This window comes from Staurois parvus, unplaced genomic scaffold (assembly GCF_062004578.1).
Source record: "Staurois parvus isolate SC_StPar_1 unplaced genomic scaffold, SC_StPar_1.0 ptg000198l, whole genome shotgun sequence".
NCBI classification, from domain to species: Eukaryota; Metazoa; Chordata; class Amphibia; order Anura; family Ranidae; genus Staurois; species Staurois parvus.
The window spans coordinates 14,999,128-15,020,267 of NW_028317994.1; the positions used below are offsets into that span (position 1 = coordinate 14,999,128).

The 21,140-nt window shown below is 41.7% G+C and overlaps 1 protein-coding gene across 1 annotated transcript in view; it reads right to left on the reverse strand.

The window, feature by feature from the left end:
- Positions 1 to 21,140, reverse strand: part of KDM4C (lysine demethylase 4C) — a 543,890-nt gene that overhangs the window by 480,114 nt on the left and 42,636 nt on the right. Inside the window, exon 4 of the mRNA XM_089678131.1 lies at positions 19,149 to 19,263. Coding sequence (XP_089534257.1) covers positions 19,149 to 19,263 — 115 coding nt within the window. The remainder of the gene's footprint in view (positions 1 to 19,148; positions 19,264 to 21,140) is intronic.

A 21,140-nucleotide genomic window follows, 5' to 3' on the forward strand; every position in this document is an offset into this window, starting at 1 on the left:
ATAAACAGCGCCATTTGTAAATTGGGAAAGCATCTGATCACACCAATCTTGGTGAGATCAGATGATGTAAGGGCAGAGGAGAAATCTAGAGTCTAATAGACACCAAATTTCTCAAAAAAGAATCTATGACAATGCCCATTGAAGTTATAGGGGATATTTATATTCCTTGTGATAGCATTAAAAGTATTAAAAAAAATGAAAGGGACAGTGTTAAAATAATGTAAAAAATCAAAATTAAAAAAGCATCCTTGCCCCCCCCCCCCCCCCCCGCGCATCTGTTGACCCCGTGTCGAAATGTAAACAGCGGTTCCACCACGCATGTGAGGTATCGCCGCAAACGCCAGTTCGAGGGCAGTAATTCTAGCACTAGTAATATAGTAAATGTTGCAGCGCTAACTAATACAAATAACTAAACATAAAATGTATAATATATTAAAGTGCTATAAATGTGATAACACAAAATACCACATGGATGGAGCATACCCACACACAGCAGGAGGAAGGGACTGCATGTTCATGTGAGTGTACTTCTTTCATTTTTAATAAAAAGACTGCATTACTACTACACTATGGAGGATCTTTTTTATTACTCACTGGTATTGTGAGTAATACACCCCACAGAGCACCTGATTAAGGGCAGAAGAGGAAGTATTGGAGGAAGAACAGGAGATCATTTATAATCCTTGGCTTTCTGGAGAGTGATCAGCCGATGATGTAAAGGATCCAGAGTGATCCTGAATGCTTGTTTGGCCCTTTGGGGTAAAGTATAGGAGGTGAGGAGGCACTGCAGCTGGAGTGGATTTAAAGTGTGCTGGCACTTGCACGAAGTTATCAGTTATCACATATTGCATGGTTTTGAGAACACCAATATTTGTGATTTATGGACTTATAAGTGTTTGGTTTATAGTTTTTTGAGTATGAATAAGGACACTTTAACACGAGTTTGTTTATTGGATATTTTGGGTGTTAATCACCAATTTAGGTCATCAAGGTGACCCTTACACCAGTGTTGTTGACTTTTATTTGTGTTATCACATTTATAGCACTTTAATATATTATATATTTTATGTTTAGTTATTTGTATTCGTTAGCGCTGCACCATTTACTATATTACTTTTTATTTGGTTGATTGGTTATCATTATAGGGTGTTGGCCGCTATTAAGTAGGGTTTATTTCCATATCAGAGCAGGAGGATTTTTTCAGTTTTTCTTACATCTAATTCTAGCACTAGATCTTCTGTGTCACTATAAATTTATGACCTGTAAAGGCTTTTAAAGCATCGCCTATCGATAAAAAAAAACTTTGTTGCCATTGCACGGGCATGCGCAATTTTAAAGCATGTCATGTTTGGCATCTATTTACTCAGTGTAACATCATCTTTTATATCTTAGTTTCAGAATAGGCTTGGTCTTCAAGAGTGGGTGGTATGTGGCATGAGCTTCTAATGTTGTCCCTGAAATGCCAGGATCGTACAAGCAACCCCTTCAAATTACCCCTTTTTGGAAAGTAGACACTCCAAGGTATTTGCTAAGAGGCATGGTGAGTGTTTTGCAGATCTCATTTGTTGCCACGTTTTTGGAAAACGAAGAAAGAAAACAAAAAGTTTATTTTTTCTTTTCTCTTTTTCAAAAACCTGTGACAAAACTGATATCTGTAAAATTCTCACCATGCCTCTTATCAAATTCCTTGGAGTGTCTACTTTACAAAAAGGGGTCATTTGGGGGGGGGTTGTACTATCCTGGCATTTTAGAGCCTGAGAGACTGCGATAGGTAGTTGGGAAGTGATATGAGGAAATATGCCCTTTATATGCCTGGAGGTGGTCATTGGATTTTGGGGGCTTGTATGTAGCTAGGCTGCCAAAAGGTCTCTCACATGTGGTATCCCCATACTCGGAAGAAGTAGGACAATATGTTTTGGGGTGTTATTCCACATATACCCATGGCTGCATAAGCAACATATCATTAAAGTGACAACTTTGTGGGAAAAAAAAAAATTGTAATATTCAAAACATTTGTGGCAAAAAATAAAATGTTCCATGAACTTAACATGCCTCTCTGAAAAATCATTGCGGTGTCTACTTTCCAAAAAGGGGTCAACTGGGAGGGGTTGTACCGCCCTGGCATCTTAGCACCTCAAGAAATGTGATAGGCAGTCAGAAAGTATAAGCTACGTAAATCCCAACACACACACACACACACACACACACACACACACACACACACACACACACACACACACACACACACACACACACACACACACACACACCACAGTTTGTAGATGCTATAACTTTCACACAAACCAATTAACCACTTGCCTACTGGGCATTGTCCCCCCCCCTATTTCACATAAATAGAGCTTTCTTTTGGTGGTATTTAATTGCCACTGGGTGTTTTCACTTTTTGCGCTATAAACAAAAAAAAAAAAAAAAGAGCAAAAAATTAAAAAAAAAAGTTTTTCTTTTTCTGTTTCTATTATAAAATTTTGCAAGCAGGTTATTTTTCTCTTTCACTGATGTGCGTTGATGAGGCTGCACTGATGGGCACTGATAGGCAGCACTGATGGGCACTGATGAGGTGCAACGGATAGGCAGCACCAATGGGCACTGATGATGAGGTGGCACAGATAGGCAGCACTGATAGGCGGCATTGATGAGCTGGCACTGATTATGCTGCACTGATAGGTGGTACCAACTGACAGCACTGCTGGGCAGCACTGATGAACACAGGTGGGTGGCACTGCTGGGCACAAGTGGGCAGCACTGTTAGGTACAGATGGGCAGCACTGATGGGTACAGGTGGGCAGCACTGATGGGCACTGATCATCAGTGCAGATCTGTTCGTTGACAATTGCTGGTTCTCGGCAGTACTTTCCTTTTGCTGCGACAGCGTGAGGAAAGTAGAGACGATAACCAGCAACTGTGTTTACTCAATGATCTGCTTTGTCATTGGACACAGCTGATCATGTGGTAAAAGGCCGCTGAGATTGGCCTTTTACCGTATCGTGTGATCAGCTGTGTCCATAGGACACAGCGATCACCGGCGGCCCCGGGTGCATGCTGCTGGGGGCGTGTTCTGGGAGGACGTACATGGACGCCCTCCCAGAACTAGGCAACCACGCTGTAGCCGTCTTTCGGCTATAGCACATTTGGGAAGAGGTTAATATACATGTATTGAGATTTTTTTTTTTTTCCCCAAAGACATGTAACAGAGTACATTTTAGCCTAAATTTATGACTAACACAGTATATTGGATTATTTTTTATAGCCAAAAGTGAAAAAATATTTTTTTTTTCAAAATTTTCTTTTTTTTTTTTGTTTATAGCGCATAAAATAAAAACCGCAGTGATCAAATACCACCAAAAGAAAGTTCTATTTGTGTGAAAAAAAGGACATATTTTCTTTGGGTACAACATTGCATGACCACGCAATTAGCAGTTGAAATAGCGCAGTGCCAAACAGCAAAAAATAGCCTGGTCAGGAACGGTGATAAATCCTATGGAAGGAAAGTGGTTAAAAAATTATAAACAAACATGTTTCTAGATGTAGGTGTGCCACATTATTCTGTTACGAACATGTGGACACAGCCAAATACAGATAAGCAGAATTTGTGTTAGGGCCCCCCGATCTCAGATGCAAAAAAGCAATTCAGCCATTCTTCAGTTCTTCTTAAAACATTTGGACCTTATGCCTGCTGTTTGATAATACACTGCTCAAAAAAATTAAAGGAACACTGGGATATTGATTTGGTCAACTAAGTAGCAGAGGGGTTGTTAATCAGTTTCAGCTGCTTTGGTGTTAATGAAATTAACAACAGGTGCACTAGATGGACAATAATGCGACGACCCCCAAAACAGAAATGGTTTTACAGGTGGAGGCCATTGACATTTTTTTTCCCTACTCATCTTTTCTGACTGTTTTTCACTAGTTTTGCATTTGGCTAGGGTCAGTGACACTACTGGTAGCATGAGGCAATACCTGGACCCTACAGTTTGCACAGGCAGTCCAACTCCTCCAGGATGGCACATCAATATGTGCCATTGCCAGAAGGTTTTGTGTCTCCCAGTCTCAAGAGCATGGAGGAGATTCCAGGAGACAGTTACTCTAGGAGAGTTGGACAGGGTTGTAGAAGGTCCTTAACAAATCAGCAGGACCGGTATCGGCTTCTTTGTGGAAGGAGAAACACTGCCAGAGCCCTACAAAATGACCTCCAGCAGGCCACTGGTGTGAATGTCTCTAACCAAACAATCTGAAACCTGCTTCATGAGGGTGGCCTGAGGGCCCGACCTCTAGTAGGCTCTGTGTTGACTGCCCAACACCATAGAGCTCGATTGGCATTTGCCATTGAACACCAGAATTGGCAGAGCCGCCACTGGCGCTCCGTGCTTTTCGCAGATGAGAGCAGGTTCTCCCTGAGCACATATGACAGACATGAAAGGGTCTGGAGAAACCATGGAGAATGTTATGCTGCCTATAACATCGTTCACCATAACCATTTTGGTGGTGGGTCAGTGATGGTCTGGGGAGTCATATCCATGGAGGAAAGCACAGACCTTTACAGCCTAGACAACGGCACCCTGACTGCCATTAGGTATCTGGATGAAATCTTTGGAACCATTGTCAGACCCTACGCTGGTGCAGTGGGTCCTGGGTTCCTCCTGGTGCATGACAATGCCCGGCCTCATGTGGTGAGAGTATGCAGGCAGTTCCTGGAGGATGAAGGATACCATTGAATGGCCCTCATGCTCAACTGACCTAATTCCAATAGAACACCTCTGGGATATCATGTTTCCGTACATCGGACACCGCAGGTTGTACCTCAGACTGTCCAGGAGCTCAGTGATGCCCTGGTCCAAATCTAGGAGGAAATACTCCAGGACACCATCCATCGTCTCATTAGGAGCATGCCTCGATGTGGTCAGGCAAGCATACAAGCACATGGGAGCCATACAAATTGTACCATTTTGAGTTGCTGCAATTAAATTTTAGCAAAATGGACTAGCCTGCTGCATCATTTTTTCACTTTGATTTTTGGGGTGTCTGAATTCAGTCCTCTGTAGGTGGATAATTTAATTTCCATCAAACAATGGGGCATCCTTACGTTCCTAACACATTATCCAGAACATATCAGTATAGATATCCAGCATGATTTTTTTTTTCCTCCAGTGAAATCTGATGTGTTTTCAAAGTGTTCCTTTCATTTTTTTGAGCAGTGTAGATAACATGTTCCAATCCTTTTGTGATTTAAAGAGTATGTAAACCCAATATTTCATATTCCTGATATGTGCGTGCTGTACCATGCACTTGTATGAAAAAGTACCCTGTTCTCTTTGTATTGTGTCCTTTGTGTGAAATCCCTGGTGTTCCTGCCACTCACTTTGCTTTCCTAATAAAAGCTGACCACAATAGGCATGAAACCACAGCATGGTCAGTTTTCTGGCTGTGCTTGGAGCTAATCCAATGATCAGGCTTGTGATGACAGGCTGCTAACAAAAATGCAGCAAAACAATTCCAAGAAAAACTTCCAAATTTCTCAGAGATAAAATGTGCTCTTTTTTAGGCTGGTCATACATGTGCAGACCTGATATATACATACCTAAAAAATTTCTCTCACACTGCACTGTGTTGTGCTTATCAGGCAAAGGCCCATTAGTTTCTCATATTAGCAATTCAGTGTAGTGCTGGCTTATCTCTATTCATCTCTGCTATATTGGCAGAGACAGTTAACCGGAGAAAATCTCCCTAACTGTCTAATGCCTTACAAAGGTGGTCTCTCCTGATGTGATCATTCGTGTACCTTACAGCATGCAATTGTCACAGCCATTTGATTCTCCTCAAAATCCTAACACTTTGAAGCTGCTAACCAGCTGATAGGTTCACAGCATTTAATATGAAAAGACAACAGAGCAGAATATACAGTATGTGTTCATTGACAGAAAAAAAAAAAACACAGCCCTTTGCAGATTGCTCACTTTTCATGGTATCTATATTTATAGAAAGCATCCCATAAGCTTACAACTGCAGAACGGTTTCTGCAGATATTGAACTGCGCAAGAACACCACCTTGTGGATGGACCAAAACATAACTCGGCTACAAACACGGACAAAATGCACTGGTTGATATATGGAATTTTAACGTGCCAGCCTCTCATTTTACAGTATGCATTCCCTGTATCTATTTCTTTTATTTCAACAAGTGCTCCGAATGCAAAGAAAATAGGATTTTTGACTATTATGTCCAGCGGTTGTGGTCCGCTTTCAGAAAAAGATACACCCATATAGACCCATATAACAGGTTGAGAAGGACTCAACAGAACTCCGAGAGCAGCTTGCAGCACCTTACACCTGAAATGGGCATCAGAGGAAGAATAAACACCCATCTGATAAAACTCAACAAACGTGACCATAAGACCAGATGACAGCCTGCAAATCTAAAAAGGTGCACAATGCTGAAAGCCCATAAAGCACAACAGATCTGGTAGAGTGTGCCTTAACAGGGAAAGAAGGGATCCTGTCCATTAGACCTTATTCTAATACACCTAGGAAAAAGAAAGCAAAAAGCAGGGAGCCCCCTGCAGGATCCTTCTGGAAAGAAAGTCTAAACTATAGAATGAAAGCTCAACAGTCTCTGAAACAGTACAGCCAGGGACAAGATTTGTCCCTTGATGATACTCAAGGTCAGATGTTGGTTTAGATCATATTGGACGAAGGACAGAATGTTTAAAACTGAGTAATTCCTAGGATGAAATTTCCTGGTCTCACACCACACAAAATAGACACATCAGGTGCAATGGCACACAGGACCCAAGATGAGTTGGGGCGGCCACATCCCATGGGACCTTGTCCCTCAGGATCTGGGCTTCAACAACTATACCATGAAAGACAGCGACCAAGAAAGTTGGACTGGTCTGGAAGGGTCCACAGAGAATCTGCCAGGAGTGTATATCTGAATACCATGCCCTCCTTGACCAGTTCATGTGAGAATCACCCAAATGCACTCCATCTTAATCCTGCAGAGCATATAAAGGAAGAAGCTTCAGGGGAGGAAAGGCATGAATCAGGTGGAACTGATCCCATGGAGTTGCTGAAGAATCAAAAGCAAAGTTCCACAGGTCTCTGGACCTGGCAACAAACCTGTCTAGTATGTCGTTGAAGCTGGATGTCAGAAGATCCACATCTGACGTCTTCCATTTGGAAAAATGCTGGAACACCTCCAGGTGGAGATCCAGGTACTAACAGCTGAAAAAAATTACCTGCCACTCTTCCACACCTAGGATGTGGACACCAAACAGGACTGGAACATATAATTCTGCCCAAGCAAGAATCAAGTCTGCTTCTCTTTGAGCAGCACAACTTCCTGGTGCATAATTGGTTTATGTAAGGCCATGGCTGTGGCAAAGACCAACTGGATTCTAGTTATGTGATCTTGATGTTCCAGAATGTTGATGGGATGACAGGCTATCTCCTAAGATCAAGTCTCTTGCACAAAGAAGGAATCTCTGACACCTCCCCAACCCTGACTTCAAGACCAGCCTGGAAATCTACTACAGCAGAGACAGTCTGGCATTGCAGTTCAGATGCATGGTGTGGTCCAAGGACTGAATATCTATTTGTCCCACAAAGCCAGAATGCTAAGTTGCAACAGACTGCAGTGAAACCAACTACAGAACAGTCTTGAAGGAGGCTGCGATCAACCATGAATCAAAGGCTGACCTTGGATGGAAGGGCCCAGGTTTGTGAGTGGAAGAACAAAAAAGTTTGTCTTGAAGAAAAGAGATCATGGAAAGGGCTGATCAAACACAGTCCCTGGTACTCTAATCAGTGAGTCAGTTCCAGTGATGACTTTTGAAGTTTGGGGATTTATCCAAATCTCTGCAGTGTCTGCACTGTTTGCTGGGCACTGGCTGAAAAGGACACTGGGAACTGGTCTTTTAAACGGGAGATGGTCCAGCTATCCCACATTTATCCTGTGTGTGTAAAGCAGAACTACAGTGCTTTGATAACTTATTCATACCCCTTGAAATATTCCACATTTTGTCATGTTACAGCCAAAAATGTAAATGTATTTTATTGAGATTTTATGTGATAGACCAGCACAAAGTGGCAATTTAGAAGTGGAAGGAAAATGATAAATGGTTTTCAAATTGTTTACAAATAAATATTCGAAAAGTGTGGCATGCATATGTATTCAGCCCCCTTTACTCTGATACCCCTAACTAAAATCTAGTGGAACCAATTGCCTTCAGAAGTCACCTAATTAGTAAATCGAGTCCACTTGTGTGTAATTTCCACTCAGTATAAATACAGCTGTTCTGTGAAGCCCTGTGAAGTTTGTTAGAGAACATTAGTGAACAAACAGCATTATGAAGGCCAAGGAATACACCAGACAAGTCAGGGATAACCTTGTGGAAAAGTTTAAAACAGGGTTAGGTTATAAAAAAATATCCCAAGCTTTGAACATGTCACGGAGCACTTCAATCCATCATCCGAAAATGGAAATAGTGTGGAACAACTGCAAACCTACCAAAGTATTTAGAACCCACTGTGTTGTCCAAAGCTCTACTTAAGAACTCCCCTTGTAGGGTATCATTATGGAATCTTTCAGGACTTAAAGGGTTAGTTCACCTTTACAAAAAATACCTATGTAGGCAAGCGTTGTTTGTGGATAAAAACAAACTATGCAGCTCTAACCAATGTTGATTATTACCCTTGCTATAGGTGTAGGCCATATACATACCTTCCAAAGCCTGACCGGAACACTCTCAGGACATTGCCAAGCAAGGCCTAATAATTACTGCTCACCTCCTCATCACAGAAGTAAGCCTTTTCTCTGATTCAAACCCCCCTCAAATGCTCTTCATCTCCTCTAATAGAGCAGCTCTGAGATCAGCGCTTGAGAGCTCATTCCAGTGATGGAGAAGGTGAGCAGTAACGACTAGGCCTCACTAAGAAATGTACTGGGAGTATTCCAGTCAGGCTTCAGGAGGAATGTAAATGGCCTACACCTATAGCAAGGGCATTTTTCAATGTTAATTACATGAAAGTAGGTGCTACTACCTCCCAGTGTTACAATGTGGCTCTATCAATGGTGCACAGGGGCAGCTTACTCTCCATCCACACAATTCATATAAGCAAAGAAAAGCTGGCATTCCGGAGTATGCCCTGCAATCTTGTGTTTATTGGCAGGTAACAAATGACAGCCACACCTGTCACTTGTTGTCCGCCAATAAACACAAGATTGTAGAGCATACACCGGAGTGTCAGCTTTTCTTTGATTATTCAACTTTAGTCAGGGCTGCACAGTTTGCACAACATATTTCCAAATTTTTTGGTAATATATAAAATACAGTTGCAAGAAAAAGTATGTGAACCCCTTGGGATTACGTGGAGTTTTGCATGAATTGGGCATAAAATGTGCTCTGAACGTCATCTAAGTCACAACAATAGAAGAACACAGTCTGCTGAACATAATACTACACAAACATTAGATGTTGCCATGGTTTAATTGCACATAACATGTAAACATTCACAGTGCAGGGAGGAAAAAGTATGTGAACCTTTGGACTTAATAACTGGTTGACCCTCCTTTGGCAGCAATAACCTCTACCAAACGTTTCCTGTAGTTGCAGATCAGACCTGCACAACGATCTGGAGTAATTTTTGACCACTCCTCTTCACAAAACTGTTTCAGTGTAGCAATATTCTTGGGATGTCTGGTGTGAATCGCTTTCTTAAAGTCATGCCACAGCATTTCAATCGGGTTGAGGTCAGGACTCTGACTGGGCCACTCCAGAAGGCATATTCTGTGCTGTTGCAGCCATTGTTTTGTTGAATTACTTGTATGCTTTGGGTCATTGTCCTGTTGCATCACCCATCCTCTGCAGAGCTTCAGTTGGCGGACAGATGGTCATACGTTTTCCTGCAAAATGTCTTGATAAACTCTGGAATTTATTTTCCCATCAATGACAACAATCCGTCCAGGCCCTGAGGCAGCAAAGCAGCCCCAAACCATGATGCTCCCTCCGCCATGTTTTACAGTGGGGATGAGGCTTTGATGTTGGTGTGCTGTGCCTTTTTTTCTCCACACATAGTGTTGTGTGTTCTTCCCAAACAACTCAATCTTGGTTTCATCTGTCCACAGTATATTTTGCCAGTAGTGCTGTAGAACATCCAGGTGCTCTTTTGCAAACTTCAAACGTGCTGCAATCTTCTTTTTGGACAGCAATGGCTTCCTCCGTGGTGTCCTCCCATGTACTCCATTCTTGTTTAATGTTTTCCTTATTGTAGATGTGTCAACAAAAATGTTAGCATGTGCCAGAGATTTCTGTAGGTCTTTAGCTGACACTCTGGGATTCTTCTTTACCTCATGTAGCATTCTGCGCTGTGCTCTTGCAGTCATTTTTACAGGACGACCACGCCTAGGGAGAGTAGCAACAGTGCTAAACTTTCTCCATTTGTAGACAGTCTGTCTTACCGTGGACACATGAACATCAAGGCATTTGGAGATACTTTTGTAACCCTTTCCAGCTTCATGCAAGTCAACAATTTTTGATCGTAGGTCTTCTGAGAGCTCTTTTCTGTGAGGCATGGTTCACATCAGACAGTGCTTCTTGAAACCAGTAAACCCAAAACAGGTGTGTGTTTTTTAAGGGCAGGACAGCTGTCAGCAACACATCCAATATCATCACACTGATTGGAGTCAAGGTTGGCTCACTCCTGGCTCCAATTAGCTCTGGGAGAAGTCATTAAGCTAGGACCTCACGTACTTTTTCCTCCCTGCAGTGTGAATGTTTACATGTTATGTGCAATTAAACCATGGCAACATCTAATGTTTGTGTAGTATTATGTTCAGCAGACTGTGTTCTTCTATTGTTTTGACTTAGATGACGTTCAGAACACATTTTATGCCCAAGTCATGCAAAACTCCACGTAATCCCAAGGGGTTCACATACTTTTTCTTGCAACTGTATGTTGTTGCGTCGAGTAAACAGATGCCAAACCTGTCAAGATATAAACCTGCGCATACCTGTGAAATGGCGACCAAACTACTGTACCAAAAATTATCCTTAGGCAAAGCTTTCAAAAGCCTTTACAGATTACCAGTTTAGAGGTAAACATGAGCTCTGGCACTAGTATTATTGCTCTTACTCTGATGTTTGCAGCGATACCTCACATGCATAGTAAAATTACCATTTACATATGCATGCAGGACCTATGAGCGATTTACATTTGCACTTGAGCAAGGGGGGTCAGGAGTGCTTGAATTATTTTTTTTTAATTTGATCAAATTTTTTTTTATTTTAAACTTTATTTTATTCAACTTTATTGAGCAGCAGGGCTCACCTGTCAAATGGAAGCATTCGGGCTGCTGCGCTGCCGCCCGATTGCTTCCACAGAGCCCACTACAGTGCCAGCCTTTGCCCCCCTGCCCACTGTGTCTCCTGGGCTCAGCTTGCCTATGGGCCCGGGATCAGTTCAGCGGGTGCCGGTGGGTATAGGACAGGGAGGTGAGCAGACACATCCGCTCCCCTCCCCTTCTTGTCCTGATCTGGAAGTGACATTACTACGCATGAAATAGTCGATTGTGAGACACATGTTACATATCGCTGCGCATGCCAGAATGAGAGCAATAATTCTAGCACAAGACCTTCTCTGCAACACTAAACTGATGACCTATAAGGGGTTTCAAAAGCGTCTCCTATTGAAAATATAGGGCACTAAAGTTTGTCGCCATTTCATGAGCGCACGCAAATTTAAGGTTTGACATGTTGGATATCTATTTACTCTCATCTTTTACAAACAAAATTGGGTAATTTATTCCTTTTTTGTGCCCTATAATAAACTTAAAATGTATTTTTTTACTAAAACTTTGCGTTTCCTAGACCTTTGTGGTAATATCGTGTGACATAAAGAATTGGAACTACCACTATTTTATTCTCTAAGGACTCTGCTTTTAGCAAATATATAAATGTTTGGAAGTTTTGTGTAATCTTCAGGCCTAAAATTATTTTTTAAATGTGTGCAAAAAACGGCTCTGACAGTGAAAGGGATAAAGGATAAGACACACCCCTTTCCTGACAAGCACCCAATCGGTGCTCATTACACTGCAACGTCTTTCTCCACCCTGCTAGTCTCTGTGTGCAGTTCTAGAGACAGGCAGGGAGGTGAGGAAGAGATAAACAGCGCAATGTTAAAATATTAAACATTTAAGTCGTCATATCCCCCCTTTTTTTTCTTTTCCCCAGACATTTCTAAAAGCCCCTAAACCCTAAATACATTTTTGGTTAAAATGCATTTTTTTTTTATCAGGACAAGTAGATTGTCATGAGGGACAAGTAGATTGGGACACCGATTTAGTCCCTGGACAAGTAGGTTTTTCAAAAATTTCCACACCCCTGTAATTACAGGAAGTATTATACCTAAAGTTCTGTTTCTAAAAATGACTGGCCAATGTTTTTTTATAATCACTTCCATCTGCTTATACTGAACAATGAAACCAGTGATAAATCCTTCAAACTGAACACTGAATGACATGGGCTGTATTGCAGTGTGAATAAGACACATAGAAAACAATTGTTTTCTGTGTGTCCTAAAGGTGAGAGTGTGGAAAAACGCCAGTCACCACACTATATGTGAATCGGCCCTTTAACATTGGTGTGGGGAGAGCACAGAGCTGTTTGTTTCTTTTGACCATGGAGGTGAAGGAAAGGAAAGAAGATACTGAGTTTAAGTTCCTTAAAATAATGTTTCAAAACATTGCATTATTTAGTAACATTAAAGCAGTTTAATGGACAAAGAGGACTTTGACAGTATCAGAACAGATTTTAACACAAGAGACTTTCTATTACACGTGTTATACACATTATTTATATGAAAAAGGCACTTTGTGATTGACACATAAAATTTTGATAACATAAGAGTAGCATATCAGGATGCACTTATGTTTTTTTATGCTTAGCATGAACATACTACCAACTCCACTGACAGACACAGCAGTTTTTACACCAAAGAGCTTTTTTCAGATGTATCTGCTTAACTACACCTCAAGCACCCAAGTTCCCCCTTCGATGCAAATGGGGATGGGAAGAAGATCCAGGGGTAATCTCAGAACGATGGGATGGAATTATAAACCTCCTACAGCTTCATATGTCATATTTGAGCACACAACCCCAATTATTATTTAACCTGCATAATGCTTATCGTACACCAAAATTTATACAATACAGGATTTTGGGAGGTCCCTTTCTGTAGAAATGTTGTAGAGACAAAGTGATGTTGCATCTTTTATGGAAGTGTCTGAAAGTGGTGAGGTATTCGAATAGTGTGGCAAAAACACATCAAATATATTTGCGGGGTCCACTTGACCTGTGGTTCATTCACCCGTGCACTGAACCAACACCGCAGACCAACACACTTTCACAGCAATAACAACAGCTCAATTTTAGAAAAAATAGCAAACAAAGAAGGATAATGCATTCTTAGCCAACTTGTAAGACTGGACATTAACTCTAGAAAGAAAAAAAAAAAACTACATTTCAAGAGTACATCCAATTAATTCATGACCACTTATGCAGGCCATAGACGGGGAGAAAAACGGCCGATTTTTCTTTTAAAAAACGAAAAATCGGTCGTTCAAGTGGCCAATGTTACCATCAATGGTAAAAAAAAAAAAATCGGCCGATTTTCATCCCGTCTACAGCCGAAAAAAGTGTCCCTGCAGAAAGCTCTGCTATTTCTTTGACAGTTCTTTGAAATTTATAGCGGTTGCAACAATGTATCTATTTGTATCCATTTAGGATACAGATGTTTTTATTCGGAAACAAATAGATACAATGTTGCAACCGCTGTAAATGTCAAAGAACTGTCAAAGAAATAGCGGAGCTCTCTGCAGAGACACTTTTTGCCGGCCTTGAATTCCTCTTATTTTTCATCCCTCTTCTTCTTCTTTTTCTTCATCATCATCATCCTCTTCTTCATCTTCTTCTGCATCCTCATCCTTTTCTTCTTCTTCATCCTCATCCTTTTCTTCTTCATCCTCCTCCTCTTCATCGTCATCATCCTCGTCTTCTTCGTCATCATCCTCGTCTTCTTCGTCATCATCCTCGTCTTCTTCGTCATCATCCTCGTCTTCTTCTTCATCCTCCTCTTCTTCTTCGTCATCATCTTCTTCTTCTTCATCATCATCCTCTTCTTCTTCTTCGTCCTCATCCTCGTCTTCTTCATCCTCCTCTTCTTCTTCATCCTCATCCTCCTCTTCTTCTTCATCCTCATCCTCCTCTTCTTCTTCATCCTCATCCTCCTCTTCTTCATCATCATCCTCCTCTTCTTCTTCTTCATCATCATCCTCTTCTTCATCATCATCCTCTTCTTCTTCTTCTTCATCCTCATCTTCTTCTTTTTGTCTTCCTCTTGCAGGTCACTGCTCATGCGCAGATTTTTTATCGGTAAAAAAAAAAATCGGCCGATTTGCCCATCATTGCCCCGAAAATCGGCCGATCGGCAAAATCGGCCGATTTTTTTCCAACTTTACCGATAAAAAAAATCTGCCAAAATACCGAAAAACGGCCGAACAAATAGGCCACTAACGATCCAAAAATCGGCCGATTTTATTTCCGGCCAAAAAATCGGACGATTTTCAACCCATCTATGGCCTGCATTAGTTACACTATATTGCCAAAAGTATTGCGACACCCCTCTCAAATCACTGGATTCAGGTGTTCCAATCACCTCCATGGCCACAGGTGTATAACATCAAGCACCTAGGCATGCAGATTGGTTCTACAAACATTTGTGAAAGAATGGATCGCTCTCAGGAACTCAGTGAATTCAAGCGTGGTATCGGGATAGGTTGCCACCTGTGCAATAAGTCCATCCTTGAAATCTCCTTGCTACTAAATATTCCACGGTCAACTGTTAGTGGTATTATAACAAAGTGGAAGCAACTGGGAACAGCAGCAACTCAGCTACGAAATGGTAGGCCACGGAAAATGACAGAGCGGGGTCAGCGCATGCTGAAGCGCACAGTGCGCAGAAGTTGCCAACTGTCTGCAGAGTAAATAACCAAAGACCTCCAAACTTCTTGTGGCCTTCAGATTAGCACACCAGTACGTAGAGAGCTTCATGGAATGGGTTTCCATGGCAAAGCAGCTGCATGCAAACCTTACATCACCAAGTGCAATGCAAAGCTTCGGATGCAGTGTTGTAAAGCACATCGCCACTGGACTCTAGAGCAGTGGAGACGTGTTCTTTAGAGTGATGAATCACGCTTCTCTGTCTAGCAATCCAATGGACATGTCTGAGTTTGGCGGTTGCCAGGAGAATGGTACTTGCCTAGCTGCATTGTGCCAAGTGTAAATTTGGTGGAGGGGGGATTATGGTTTGGGGTTGTTTTTCAGGGGTTGGGCTTGGCCCCTTACTTTCAGTGAAGGGAACTCTTAAGGTGTCAGCATACCAAGACAGTTTGGGGATGGCCCCTTCCTGTTCCAACATGACTGCGCACCGTGCACAAAGCAAGGTCCATAAAGACAGATTAGCGAGTTTGGTGTGGAGGAACTTGACTGGCCTGCACAGAGTCCTGACGTCAACCCAATAGAATGCCTTTGGGAAGAAATAGAGCGGAGACTGCGAGCCAGGCCTTTTCATCTGACATCAGCGCCTGACCTCACAAATGCGCTTCTGGAAGAATGGTCAAACATTCCCATAGACACACTCCTAAACCTTGTGGATGGCCTTCCCAGACGAGTTAAAGCTGTTATAGCTGCAAAGGGTGGGCCAACTCAATATTGAACCCTACGGACTAAGACTGGGATGCCATTAAAATTTGTGTGTGTGTAAAGGCAGGCATCCCTATATTTTTGGCAATATGGTGTACATTGGATGTACAGACATAGACCAGTGACCCTATAAAAGGAAGGTCACTTTTCTCTTTTTTTTCTTTGCTGCTGATGTTTGTTACAGTCTGGTACTCTAGTGTTTGCGTAAAATTGAGAAAGACCCCACTACATTCTTTTTCAATTAAATGATAATATGTCACTTGCACTTCTCCACTTTTTAAGGCCTAATTCACACAGGCGTACTAATCTGTACACCTGTGCAAAGGGCCGTCTTCACATGGGATGCATGGGTGTTTCATGCAACTCGTGCATGCAGCCCGATGGGCAGGAATCTCCACACACATCCCAGAGTGTACATACTTGCAGGTCTTGATGTACAGATCAGGATGTAGTGGGGAAGATTTACTAAATCTGGAGCACCCAGAATGTGGTGCAGCTGTGCATAGTACCCAATCAGCTTCCAACTTCAGCTTGTTCATTTAAGCTTTGACAATAAAACCTAGAAGTCGAATGGTTTCTATGCAGAGCTGCTCCAGATTCTGTGTGCTCCAGTTTTAGTAAATCAACCCCAGTCTGTCTGAATAATACTAAACAACCCTTCCTAAACGATTTCTAATCTTGTTAATAAAAAGGATGCAGCACTGTTTCACAAACTGACTAATCTTATGAACCTTGCTTGGCACCCCTATCAATAGGGATTATGCTTGGTAGATGCTTAATATTTATATTCTAAGTTTGGCATATATTTTATCACTACAGGTTTTATATGTTGTTTACACTGCCCTGTGGTATGGTTTGTCAAGCACTCTGATATACTCACTCTAATGAAAATCAAATTGTGTTCAGAATATTCTTCTCAACAGTTGCAGAAGTTAGCACAAAAGTGTTGAATTTGTACACTGTAGTTTACAGTCCAGTTCAAACCACCTCAATGGGCTTGGTCTGGAGAATTTGTAGACTTCACATCCTTGAAAGGAGAGCAGTGTTTTTCTTTTCTTCTAAGGTAACTCTGACATAGCCTGCAGGTTTGTTCTGGGACAATATTTAACTGTAAGATGAATTCTTGGCCAATTATGTGTGAACTAGTGGTTACTGCATGGCACTGCAAAATGCTGTGGTAGGCTTTTTAAGTATGCCAGTCACTCTATGCAAGTCTTTGACTCTGGATCCAACAAAAGGCACATAGGACTCTATGCTTGCTTCTTCGGGGTTTGACAGTGGACGTCACATACTGAGAAGCCATCCTGTCAACTACTCAACAGTGGGGAAAAAAAAAAAAACTTTTTATGATGAAATGAAGACTTTTTGATTTTGATTCACTGTTGATTCACTACATGACATCCTTCCAGTCTCCAGTAGTCCAATAGCCATGGTGGCTCCTGGTTCAGGCAAGGCACTTTTCCTTATTTTACCATTTTATCAAATGCTTCTTACTACCACTTGACCTGTCAAACTGGCAATGCCAAAAGCATTCTCTTCACAGATGAAAGTAAGACTTGTTTATTTTGAACATGGTTAAGCTGTGCTTTAAGTGGTTGTCTTTTAAAAGGTGCTTATCTTTCAAGATCCTGTTGACGCTTTGGATCTACCAGATCTTTTGCTGTCTGAGTTTCCTACAGTTAAAGAGGTTCTTCAGTCTTTTTGAAAAACACTGAAAAAGTTAGCAGCTACAAATGTTGTAGCTGCTGACCTTTAATAAAAAGACACTTACCTGTCCAGAGATCCAAAGCCTGACCGCTTCTTCTTTTGCCGGTCTTTGGGTCCCTGGCACTGCCATATTTACTGTGGGAAGCCAGCTGTGACTCCTTGCAGATTCCCATTGCACTTTGTGAATGGACCTGCAGCCTCCTGGGATCTGTTATGGATTCACATGTAATACGGGTGCAATGCGATCTCAGCCCATTCTTTTAAGTGGGCCGAAATTGCGTCAGACCACAATAAAGTACATGCATGCACTACTCTACATACATCTGTACAATGCAATCTGATGCAGGGAAACGCACTGTATTTGTGACCTGCGTTTGGGGGTTTGTTAGCATTGCACTGACACCTGCTGCAGATTGCAACTGCAGTGCACTTTGAATGCAGTGTGGGAAGCGTGCAGAGAACATGGGTTTCCCTCATCACGTTCCGGCGTGAAACTGGCCCTGAATGTTTGAAGTTTAAGTGACACCCTTTAGTGCCCAGCTTAAAAACTTTCTGCATTAATTTATAGCTAACACATTACAACACTCTAGTAGTGCTCTTAAATTTACATTATTTTATGTTTTTGGTAACCCAACCCATTTAGTATTTTTTTTTCCACAGGACTTGAACTGCTAATATTTTAACAAAAAAACAGAAGAAAATGGTAGTGTTTGCCCAGTGGCATATAGTTTACTTAATTTTCGCCCACTTGCCGAAACTAAACATATAACTACTCTGAAAAATGGCTTTATGCTTTTCAATAGACATATTTTCTTTTCTTAATTAACATATTTAATATTTTGCAGAACTACATATCGAGAACATTTAGCCCTAGTTCACACTGATGTGGTGCGGAAGTTGCAGCGTTTTCAGTGCAAATTCTGCAACACATCAGAATCGCACCACGTTCATGCAAACCGCGGCGGGTGTGTATGATAAGTTAAAAGACCCCAAAAGCGGTCCACAAAACACGATGCGATGTGCAGACTTGGATCGCATAGGTGTGAATACCTATGCGATCCGATTCTAGTGTGGACCCAAAAAAAGGGTCCTGCACGTTTTAGGTGCGGGTGAGGTATGGCTCCAATCGCACCGCACACAAATCTCATGTGATTTGCACAGGAATTTGGTGCGGTTCCTCTGCAAATCACATGCGATATACCGCACTGCACATATGTGAACTCAGGCTCAAGGTCATGTCCAAACCAGGGGCAGACTTACCATTTGGAAACTCGGGCACTGCCCGAGGGCCCCGGGTCAGTAGGGGGCCCCATGAGATGCCCCTGGTACCTTTTTCATAGGCTTTTTTGAGTTTGGGCAAGGACACAGGGGCCCCATGATCCCCTATTGCCCAGGGGCCCCATGAGTTGTCAGTCCGCCCCTGGTCCAAACATGATGGAATGAGACAAGAGATAAATAACATTTCCTAAATTTGATTTCCTTTGTGTCCTTGCTTTAAATACCACCTGGCAAAATATTACTCAAATAGCATGCATATTAGAAAATCTAAGTAGAAGCTGTTAAAATAAAACATCACTTCCAAAACCATTTAGGCTTTTCAGTAATAGGTAGTCTTGTCACTGTTTGTTCTGCTTCTTTATTTACACAAAAATAGTATAAACAACTTACTTCATCATACAGGCTTCCATTGACATCTGCTCCATAAATTGGTGCCACAAAAGTTAAATTTTTCCAGTATTTACGTTCCAAATCTTCATAGTCTAAGTATCTTGGAGTGCAGTACCTGGACATTTATAGAAAAATATGTTGAACATTTAATTTCAAGTTATAGAAGATTTTTACACATAACTTAATGAGGAGACACAACACCCAAAACAACATTTAAAATAAAATAAAAACACTAGCCCACCCTCCCTTATCACCTAACCTAACTGAACCGCAGACACCCCATACTCAGGTGTTTACTTACCTCCACCTGAAACTAACAGTTTTCCCTAGTGGTTATCTTTCAAAATCTTTTTCATGGTGCAGACCACAGCAACAAAGTGAGTCCTTGTAGACTTTAATGGGACTGTACCCTCACTAGAGTAGGAGTAGGAGAAGGCTACTGCTCGATTAAAGGCATTTTTTTGTTTGCTTTAAAGCGGAAATTTAGCTTTAGCTATTGCAGGCCAACCTACCATTAATGAAGTTGGTCCAAAGTTGTGCAAGCAGCTGAATCCTGTAGAAATATTCTGTGGAGGAATGCCCCATCCTCTTTCGATCTCTGAGATTACAGTACTGAGGAGGTTGAGAGTCGTGGGTCTTCTGTGAAGCTGCTGTAAAAAGTTTCTGACCAGGACCTATTCCCTCCTGCTCTATTGAGAATAATGTTTTCATTGGAATCATTGACTTTAACACGCCCTGTGAACGTGGAAGGGTGTAAAACAGGGGTCTCCAAACTTTCTAAACAAAGGGCCAGTTCACTGTCCTTCAAACTTTAGGAGGGCCAGACTGTGACCAGCGGGAGCAGAACATGGTATGAGGAGGGAATAGTTTCCCATTATTGGTATCAGTGGGAGGAATAAAGCCCCATCATTGGTGTCAGTGGGAGGAATAGTGCCCCATCATTGGTGTCAGTAGGAGGAATAGTGCCCCATCATTGGTATCAGCGGGAGGAATAGCGCCCCATCATTGGTGTCAGTAGGAGGAATAGTGCCCCATCATTGGTATCAGTGGGAGGAATAGTGCCCCATCATTGGTGTCAGTGGGAGGGATAGTACCCCATCACTGGTGTCAGTGGGAGGGATAGTACCCCATTCACTGGTGTCAGTGGGAGGGATAGGGCCCCATCATTGGTGTCAGTGGGAGGAATAGGGCCCCATCATTGGTGTCAGTGGGAGGAATAGGGCCTCGTTGTCAGTGTCAGTGGCAGGAACTATGCCCCACTGTTGCTGACAGTGGGAGGAATAAGGGCCAGATAAACGCAGGCAAAGGGCCACATCTGGCCACAGGGCCATAGTTTGGAGATCACTGGTCTAAAGAGTTACAGGATTCTCTTTAATATTCACAGATCAGGCAGGCATTACAGGCAGTAAAAGCAATGAAACCTCTTTTCTCAATGAATAGGATGGGGACCGGTCCAGTAACTATTTTTTTTTTTTTACAGCAAATTCACAAAATACCTGAAGTTATTAAACCCCAGAGCACTGGAAGTTCAGAAACAAGAAGAGCCAAAAGTTAAAAAAATATAGTTTTTTAAAATAATTTTGGTCTTTGTTTACAGTTTAAGAAATAAAAAGCGCTTGGTTGATAAAATACCACCGAGAGAAAGCTCTATTTGTGTGAAAAAAAGGACATAAATTTATGTACAGTTTTGCATGACCACGCAATTGTCAGTTAAACTAGGGCAGCGCTGTATATAAAAAAAAAAAAAAGGTTGTAATTGTACTATCTATACCATGGTTTGTAGATGCTATAACTTTCACACAAAGCAATCAATATACACTTATTGGGATTTTTGTTTTACCAAAAACATGGAGCAGAATTCATTTTGGCCTAAATTTATGACTAACTTTGAGTTTACTATATATTTTTTAAAGCCGAAACTAAAAAATATTTTTTGTTTTATATTTTTGGTCTTTTTTTGTTTATAGCACAAAAAATAAAAAGCACACAGGT